The 10,110-nt window shown below is 31.8% G+C and overlaps 1 protein-coding gene across 1 annotated transcript in view; it reads right to left on the bottom strand.

Annotated features, from left to right (window-relative positions):
- Positions 1–316: 316 nt before the first annotated feature.
- LOC126739549 (modifier of mdg4) overlaps positions 317–10,110 on the bottom strand; it is a 110,976-nt gene continuing 101,182 nt past the window's right edge. The window contains exons 5-11 of the mRNA XM_050445296.1: positions 3,669–4,121; positions 1,495–1,605; positions 1,236–1,337; positions 1,061–1,183; positions 906–1,007; positions 728–847; positions 317–673 (exon numbers count right to left, since the gene is read on the bottom strand). Of these exons, the coding sequence (XP_050301253.1) occupies positions 504–673; positions 728–847; positions 906–1,007; positions 1,061–1,183; positions 1,236–1,337; positions 1,495–1,605; positions 3,669–4,121 (1,181 nt within the window). The 3' untranslated portion in view covers positions 317–503. The remainder of the gene's footprint in view (positions 674–727; positions 848–905; positions 1,008–1,060; positions 1,184–1,235; positions 1,338–1,494; positions 1,606–3,668; positions 4,122–10,110) is intronic.

Here is a 10,110-nt window from a genome sequence, read left to right as displayed (position 1 = left end):
TTTTTTATTAGGCTCATCGGTATCAGGCAAACAAGTGTCGTGAAAAACATATTTTTTAAGTGGTCTATGACATATTTCAAACCTAACAGTTCTGGTAAAAAATTAAATACAAAAACACTTTAGGTTTTTTAAAAAGTCTTTGCTATCCATGCAGCTCTCCAAAGTCATAGGAAGTAAATACGATCCGTTTGTCAATTATGTTTTCCCCAATTGAAATGACAGATTTACTGTACTACTATTTTGGTTTCAATTTAAACATTTTTTTTTTGTGAAACACACATGGTGCCATATAGATTAACACAAAAACAAAAGAAGATTATTTATTTTTAAATAAGATATAGTATATATTGCACCTTTTTTGCTATTAATATCTAATTTTTTGAAAAGCCCTCCAGTAATAAATAATTTTACCCCTAATTAAATTTAAAATTACCATGGCTTAAAACAACCTAACAAATATGTCAAAAACTAATAACCTGCCTGAAAATACCAAATTCAATATTTTATACGTCCTGATCGGATAAATCAGGTTCAATTTTAACGCTTATTTCCCACTCTCTTTCTTGCATGTACCGTTCTGGGTACTTCTTGCATGCTTGTCTTTGAATATGCGCATACCAAGTCTGACGCAATTCGAAAGAGGTACTGCAAATATCGCAAATAAATGGTGGACCTAAAAAAACAGTTTAAAATAATAATTCTTTAATATCCTTGAATAGTAAATTACCCTGAATAATTGGCTTTTGTTGCTCGCAAACCTTCCTCTTCATATGGTAGTCTAGAGATGAATTACTTGTAAAAACTTTTTCACACTTTTCACATTGCAGTACTTTAGGCTCAGTTTTCTCTATAATAAATATTATTTTTATTATATTTATCTAAAGTTAAGTTTAAATAAGTATTACCGATCTTGGGCTTCAGGCATACTTTGTGGTTTAAATGGTAACGTAAAGAATTGTAGTGCCTAAACGTAGCATTACAAAATTGGCATTCTTTTTCTTCTTCCACTAAAATTTAATGATATTAATAATAAACTACCAAAGCAATAAATGGTACTAACTTTTTGGTTCTTTAGGTTCTTTTGGAGCGCATACGTTATGCTTTACATGGTAGGAAAGTGCCGATGTAGTCGAAAATATCTTTTCACATTGCTCGCATTGCAAAGGTTTTGGTTCAACTTCCTCTGCAAATTTATTGAATTTACTGATTTGTTGAAAACGACAGTAGATATTTACCTTTCTTTGGTTTTAGGCATACTTTATGGTTTAAGTGGTAGTTAAGAGAGGTCTTATGTCTAAAAACGGTGTCGCAGTTTTCACATTTAATTATTTCGTCCTCTAAAAAATCACAAACAAATATTTCAATTGTAAACTGTTTAAATATTTTTAACCAACATTTAGGTTTGAGAAAATAACTCGAGTGAGCATTAGCGTGACCGCAAGTAGCAGTTATTGTCCCTTTAAAATCTTTGTAAGGAAATTTCATTTAACATACCTTTTTCTTCTTCCACTTGTTCACAAACTTTACGTCTGACATGATAGTTTAAACCAGTGTTGGTAGCAAATACTTTGCTACATACAGGGCATTTTAACTCTTTAGCTTCATCTATAAGAAGAAAGAGCATTCATTAATTAAATGATGAGAAGAGGAATGAAAACAATCAAAGACAATTTATCAAAAACTGACAAAAACATATATTCTGAACCATAATAATTACTAGCATGAATTGAAGCTTTTTAGTATTTCAAATAAGCCTTAAGTATCATTTACAAAATAGGTCAGTTTGCTTTTCAAATTTACTAACAAGACTTCTTTAAGGACGAATTTTAATTATTTGAAGATTATTAAGTGTTATTCCAACGTATGACGTCCATATTAAAAAAAAATAAAGACAATGGTAAGACGACATTGCAAAATTCGGTAACGATAGTAATGATCAACCAAAATACACGATCTTCATGTGTCGAAATGTTGCTACCTCTAGGTCAGAAAACACGACAAAGATCAGTAGCGAATAAGTATAAAAAGAATGACCTGGGAAGATCATAAGACAGGGACAAAACATCGCTAACGTTAACAACCAATGATGTGATTTACATTATTTTTTACATATCGTCGGCTTACTTTTAAAACCTTCTAGGTCTGATTTTTACTGGTCAAACAAAATTTAAAACTTTAAATTGAATATAGTGAAGATCTATCAGACGATCGTGAAACCTTCGATGTCGTTGCATCACAATGGCATGCGTCAAAGATTTCTGCATTTTGTAGAAAAGATCAATGTGATCGATGTGTGTCATATAAGGCTGAAAACGTCAATGAGCAGGTATAAAATTGCCACATTTCTAAAAAAGATAGAGCACGTGATGAAACATCATCAGATAAAAGTAATGCTCGGCTTTTTTTCACGATAGATCTCCAATCAATTCTTCTTTGTCTAACAGGCAACAGGCATTAAAAATTGGTGGTTCATAATTTTACCTTGGAGAATCTGATATCAAACGCATTTTTGCATCTACAAATAGGCAAGGGAATAATTATTCCTTAGAATTACTTGGCAAGTGTGACAACATGCACTCCACAATTGCATGGAAAATTCGTAATAGAGAAATTAATTCGCATAAGTATATTTCCGCTTCTAAAACGGCTTGTTTAAATCCACGATCCTATTAAGATGAATATTTAAAAAATGTTGCTGTACTAAAGTATCACTCTTCCATTCGTTCTGAATATAAAACAGGAGATTATACTGTTAATGATTTGTGTGCCATACAATACAGACCTGATCGAAAGCTTTACTACAAACTGAATTTTGACGATGATTGGGTCGCATTAAAAAAAAGTCAAGGGATTGATGTTATAGTTTCTCATTATGAAAATCAATTATTAATTAAAAAAAGTAAATACGACCATTTACAGAAAAATGAATTATAATTATTGGTTAATAAAAAATCAGTTTACAAAACTGATATAAGGTGGTTCATACACGTTTTTCATCACTCGGGTACAATTAGCCTGAACTGACTTAGGACGTTTTGAAAGTAAGCCGACGATATGCCAAATGTGGCATAATACGAAATTTACAAATACGGTATAATAAAAAATTCAACATATATGATCGTTGTAGTCCCCGACTTTCAAGAACCCTAAGAAGCGACAATAAAATAGACGAATGAGTTGTATGTAACAAGTGCAAGGAATCAGAACACTAATTTAAGTTATTTTAAAAAATAGAACAGCAAATGAGTCTAACGAAATTTTGCTTTATTCCTATGCAGTGGTAGTGAAGAAATGTCTAAAGAAGTTAGCCTAAAGAAACATTTTTAGTGGAACTAGGCTAACCCTGATTTTTTCCACTACCTGGAAATCTGTCTTATACATCTTTCAATCCCCAGTTATGTGATAGCAGAGATTAGAAATATTGATTCTTAAAGTCTGAAAGACTATAAAAATTTTTTCATCTTTAGATAAACCAAACGATTATGAATTGTATCACTTAAGAAAAAAGAAATACTGGCATTACCAAATGAGGATATACTTGAATTGAAACCTACAAGATATGACTAGCATCTGAACTGAAAAAGCTATAAACATTCAACTGAACTTTAAATTTATCAGATTTTGGCTCCATCAGATGGCCCAATAAAACCCTGTACTATACAACTTACCCCTTTTCGGCTTGAGACACACACGATGCTTCTTATGGTATCGCAACGAAGACAAGTGGCGAAACCCTGTGTTGCAGACATCGCAAAATATGTCTCCTTCGCGATAATCGGGATCTTGGTTCGATAATATCGAATCGAAATGACCCATATCGATTATGTCTGCGTCATCGAGGAATTCGGCATCTTCGATTTCATTTAAGTCTAATATTTGATCAGAATGTTTTTGGTTAGCAACATATTCCGGTTCCTCGTGGGAGACGTCCATTATTTCTTCGGAATCAGTTATGTTCTTATCAGCAGTATAGTTTTTTTGTGCTTCTTCAGGTTCTGTTTGGTTTGTAGCACCACTTGTGGTTGGTTCCGGTTGTTTGTCTGTATTATTAGGCTCCTTATCATTTGATATAGATTCTTTAGCAGGAGTAACTTTGGCGGTTTCATTTGCTTTATTTTTATCTAAAAAAAAAGGCTATAAGCATAGTTTTCATATGTTTATATTATACAATAAGATAACAATTAAAAGCAATGGATTGAAATAGGAAATTAAATAATTTGCTAGATTGTTTTATAAATTGAGAGAATTGTGCATTTTGATCAACCACAGCAAAAAAAGTCAATTATAATGTTAATAATTATTGCTGCAAAAAATAAGACAACAAACCTTATTGTTTATACATCTAATTATAATAACTATACAATCAGTAATGATTAACACACCAAAAGCTGTATTTTAATTTTACCAAATACTAACCTCTAAATAAAAAACAATTGATTTAGAAAATATTAAACTTTGAGTGTTCAACATGTTTGCTGAAGAAATGAGTTTGCAACTCTTGCTTATAATAAAAGCGTTTGTTACAGTGACTGCACACCTCATTTTTCTCTTTTCCACATTCGATGCGCATATGTCTGGTGAGACTGCCCTTAGTTTTGTATTTTTTTGAGCACCCGGTGCATTGAAAACTGTCAGCGCGTACAATGCCTACAAAAAAAGTACTTTAGTTTTAATTTATGAGAAGGATATCGCTTGACATAAGTTGCTGAATGACAGAATTTGCGAGTTCGGTGAATGAGTCTTTGAAGATGTCACCCTTAGATAACTTGACATGCAAGCTCAACATTCTCACAATTAGTTTGTTAACAGGGTTTACGAATATGAGTTAAGAATATGAGATTCACTCCATAAATTATTGAATACAGATGTACCGCCATGTAAGGGACATTTCACTACGTGTTCTTCAGGTAAATTCGAGTTAAAAATGTTTTATGAATATGGCTTTCCCAATATCCGAATTGTTATTTAGATCCTTAGTTTGTTATTAAGTTTACCAAACCACTTCAGCTCTTGTACATTATTTCTCTGCATACTCTAAACTCTTCATATGTCCTTACGAGTAATAGTCCAAAGGATTTAAATCCGGGCTACCAGGAAACTATTAAACTGAAAATCATTTGCGGAATCATATTCATAGAACTTTTCGGCTTGAATTTCCCTAAAAAACACTTGAATTGCTCCATTACCTCGCGGGTTAACGTGTATGTATGTGATATAAATGTAACACTGTAATATGCAGTTTTGCTAACATCTTTATTTATTTACTATGAGTTTTAGATGTTAAATCTAGGGAAAAAAGCATAAAAATGATATTGCTTAAGGATTTCTTTGGGCAGCCTTATGTATAATACCAGATACGCTATGATTTTAAGATCAAGGACAAATGTTTGGTTTAATAAAAAATCTGAAATAAGAGGAATGGTTTGCAGTGGAGAGTATTGATTTTAAGTTCTCATAGCTATTTTGTTCTCTCAGGTATTCTAGTTTTCTGTGTTTAATGGTGTACGTGCCTTCTGGATCTTTTTTTCTTCTTAGTACTTCTACGTTTGTAATATGAGCTGTCCATGGTATTCTGATCATTCTTCTATTCATCCGCATCTCAAATGCTTCTAGATTTTTAGTGGTGGCTTCTGTGAGTATCCAGAAGTTTATGCTTTACAATAAAGCAGAAAAGATTTGACTGTCTAGTTTCTGAAGTAGAGGAACAAAATCAAGTTGATTCAACTTATACTGATCTATGTAAAGCGTTCGACAGTCTGCTTGACCTTTTTTGATCAGTAGCGACTGATCAAAAAACTGCATATGATTGGAATGTCCGGTAGTTATTTAATGTGGATAGAATCGTACCTTAACCAACGACAACAAAGGGTTAAAGAATGCGGTTACCTATTAAAAAATGTAAACGTGACCTCTGGAGTGCCACAAGGATTTCAGATTGGCCCAATTCATTTTCTTCAAGTTTTCTAAAGTTCATTATGCAGATGACTTAAAATTTTGTATTACCATTGATAATGTGAACGATAAGCTTCAACCAGATCTTCATGGCTTTGTTTTCTGATATTTCCTAAATGGTATTAATATTAATGTGTCCAAATGCAAATCTATCAGTTTTTATAAATCTCGAAACCCAATCTTAAACATTTACTCCATGAACAATATTGCCATTTAAAGTACGCGGACTCAATTCTTGACATAGGAGTAAATGTTTCAGTCAGATCTGAACCTTCAATCAGCATATTGACAACATTATAGCAAGAGGGCTTAGAATGCTGGTATTTATCAAGAGAAATACCAGGACAAATTCAGGGTACCAAGGCAATAACATCCCTGTATTACATCTTGGTTCGTAGAGTACTGCTCCTCTTATTCAGCCAATTATACAGTTCACAAGCAGAGGTTGGAAAGGGTTCAAAGCAAATTTCTGAACTACTTGGCCTCATTTTCCTTCCGGGGACCCTACAATACCAAGCTTCTTTTGTGTGGTATTAAAAGCTTGGAAGAGAGAAGGAAAGACGCCATGTATATAGCGTCCTGGTAAAACTTTTAAAGGGTGCAGTGGATTGCGATATTCTATTGGAGTCAGTCAGAACTAAGAGGTTCATCAAGAATGACTAGACATAGCACCCTATTTTGGAAAGCATAACATGGTCAGACTGCATTTATCAACAGACTTAGTCACAAGTACAATCACAGTCTTTTTCTCAGACTGTAATATATTTGTTTCGTCCACAGCAAGCCTTAAAAGAAGAATGTCTTAGCCTAATTGTTCTAATTTTTAGCTAATTACTCCTTCATTTTACGAATTTATTGACTATGTGTATATTTATGTTTGTCTATAATTTTCGTTTTACTTGATCCCCAGCTACTGTAATGCCTTTAGTCTTTTTGTTTGTATAGTTACATAATATCTTTGTTTGGTGTCTCAATGTAATCATACTATATAGAACTGATAATTCTGTAGCTCAGTATGTCAAACAATTAGATAAATAAATAAAAATATTTACATAAAAAATACCGTCCTTTCTATCTTAATACTTAGCAATATTGTTAAAAACTTTCAATTCGAGTTCCATCAACGTCTAGGTGATGTTTATATCTCTTTTGCTTAAGGTCATTTGTTTTGTTTTCTTTAAATTGATAATAAAACCATATTTTTTACTGTACCTCGCTATATGGTCCATTAACGTTTGCAGAGTAAAAGTATCAAATATTATTCAGTCTATTATTCAGTATAAGTACTGTGTTAAGGGCTTCGTTGAAGGTTTTTTCGGAATATAAGTTGAATACCAAAGGCCAGAGGACACATCCCTGGCCTTACGTTGTATTTTCACCTGTTCCGTTCATTCTCCATCAACTCTTAAGCATGCTGTCTGATTTCAGTAGTGATTTGAAATTAATCTGATATCTTAATCGTCCAAGCAATAATTCCAGGATATTAATTATTTTATGATATTGAATACGATCAAATGGTTTTTCATGATCGATGAGACATATACATACATCACAGATGCGTATGCATCACAGTTGACGTCTTTGTATTTCTGCATTAGGACTTGAATTCCAAAGAGTGCCTATCAGTTCTTTGCATTTGGCAACTCTATAAATTCTGATTGCAGCCATTTTTCGAGGATATTTCCAGAAGTATAGATTCGTTCGAAGATGTCGGTAATGCCAGCTATTCCTTCATCATCCAACAGCTTTAGAAATTCAACCTCTATGTTGCCTGGTCTCACTGTTTTTTTGTTTTTTATTTGTTTTAATGCTATTTCGTGAGCACGGGTCTTTGACCTTCAAAAATCCAAGTCATACTGGCTTCGACCTGTCTTTCAGATCATGTTTGTCAATGATAGTTGTTCCATTTGTCTATGATTTGTCATAACTTGTCACTTTTTCTCGGTTTCAGTTACCTCTTTTATTTTTTTGTATAGGTTAAATATGTCGTGTCTAGCTTGTAATTTCTATTTCTCTGCAGCTTCTTATTCTTCTTTGGTTCTCTAATTTTTTTTTTAATCTGTGTCTGTGTCTGTATATTCTTAAAAACCACACGCTCTCAAGAAAATAAGAGATTTTGTTTTCTGCTTACAGGTCGACTAACCTTTAAAATCACCGGTAAAATGTCTAATTTTTTCAAACCAATAAAAGAACTGTAGACAAATGTTTTTTTTTATTCTCTCTAATAATTATAAAATAGAGCACAAAATTTCAAAATATATTTTAAACAATAAAATAGATTATATAAACAAAATTATTACTGCTAAATAATTTTCGTATCGATATATCAGCTCAGTACTTGATATATTTACTAACAAATAACTGAAAAATGTTTATGAATCAAATACAAATCATAATTAAGAAAAAACATTGCATTGTTTATAAACAATTATTTCGTTTGCATATATTTATCACTTATATTCCATAAATAACAATTTTCCAACCAGTTTTCTCATTTCAAAAAATTGGTGGCCATCATGTTCATTATCGTGATCTCGCTTTTAGAATGTAATTTACATTTGAGTCATGTCCGGTAATGCTAATGTATAAAGATATTGTTTATCCTAATAGTTAAGCGTCTGATTTTGCTGATACCAAATTCGGCTGGTTTTGCTGGATTGAAATGTTCTCTCATAAGCTAAAATAATTATTTGAACTCAATTGCCTAAAAAAGTGATGTTTTTAACTTGACATGGTTGAATATCTTAATGTTTGATATTATCTCTTATTTTATGCCAACTTACAAAAAAAATATAATAATTTTTTTTTAAACAAAAACATTAATATGTTTAAAATGAACCGATACAATGTGCTTTCTCAGATTATCACTTCTTTTACACACGTAGGGGCAGTAGGAGCAAGGGAAACTGCCGTGTTTGATACCACATTCGAATTTGATATGACGGTCTCTGCTTTTTTTAAGCCTATAGATCTTCTGGCACTTTGGACAACTGTATAATATATTTCTGTCTAAATAAGCTAAAATTTAAAGAAATGGCATATGTTTACTATATGGAAAGGTTTATAAGGTATTTTATAACTTACTAGTTTGTTTTACAAAACTACTTTACTGTATGGGCTAACCAACTCTACCTACTTGGACACACAGTACCAAAAAACCAGACAAAAATAATACACAGAAAAACTAAAGCAAAAGTTCACAAATATCACGAGCTTTGAAAAACTCTTATTTGGATGACCAATATCTAACGTAAATAGATTGAGGACATAGATTATATTTATATTTGTCTATTTTTTATTGATCCAGGATGATGCTGCATGGTGCTCATGGTGTTTTTATAGGAATGTAATTGCTAAATGTAATGACTTCTTTAGGTTATTACCCTATATAAGCTTATCGGATTGATAGTTTTAAGAAAATAATGTATTCCTTAAGTCATCAACATGTTCAAGTTCAATAAATTATTTCAGAATTTCTCCACAATTCATTAGATTAAGATATTATTTAGTAACGCCATCAAAGAGCTTTATAGGTCTGTTGATATATTTTAACAAAATTTAAATGAACTGAGCTTGTTTTCCGAACTTAACTTAAAATTATGTCATAGCACTTTCAATTATCTTATGTAAGGTAAAGTCACATACTATTAGAGAATTGTTTTGAATCCCTAATTACAAGTTCACTTTAAAAAATAGGGCAATAACATTTTTTTTTAAAGACTCCTTTATAATAATGATAATTTTAATACTAATGCTCCAATTGTTTTGTTTTTAAATTACTATAAGATACGTAAAAATCAGACAGTAGAAGCTTGATCCGCAATTCGCGTTTCTAGCTTGGCAAGCGTATGAACTGAGCTTAAGGATTCTCGTATGGTGGGTTGCCTAATAAATTATGTGGAATTATGTTGGTTTAGAGCCTTCTTGACGTGGCGGCAAAATTTAAACTTACTAGGCTATAAAATAAAACAAATTAAAAACTATTAGTTTCATAGCAAATAGCATTTTTAATGTCAAAATATTTATCCGTCGTTGAAATGTTTACATTTAAATTATTTATTGGCAAAGCGAAAAATTGAATATTTTATTTTGGGAGACTCGAAGCACCCCCAAAACTGGTTTATTCGAAGCGAAGAAACAAGAAGTAAATGTTTAAAT

Source organism: Anthonomus grandis, chromosome 8 (assembly GCF_022605725.1).
Source record: "Anthonomus grandis grandis chromosome 8, icAntGran1.3, whole genome shotgun sequence".
NCBI classification, from domain to species: Eukaryota; Metazoa; Arthropoda; class Insecta; order Coleoptera; family Curculionidae; genus Anthonomus; species Anthonomus grandis.
The sequence above is the reverse complement of the archived record's forward strand: the minus strand, read 5'-3'. Positions and strand labels throughout refer to the sequence as shown.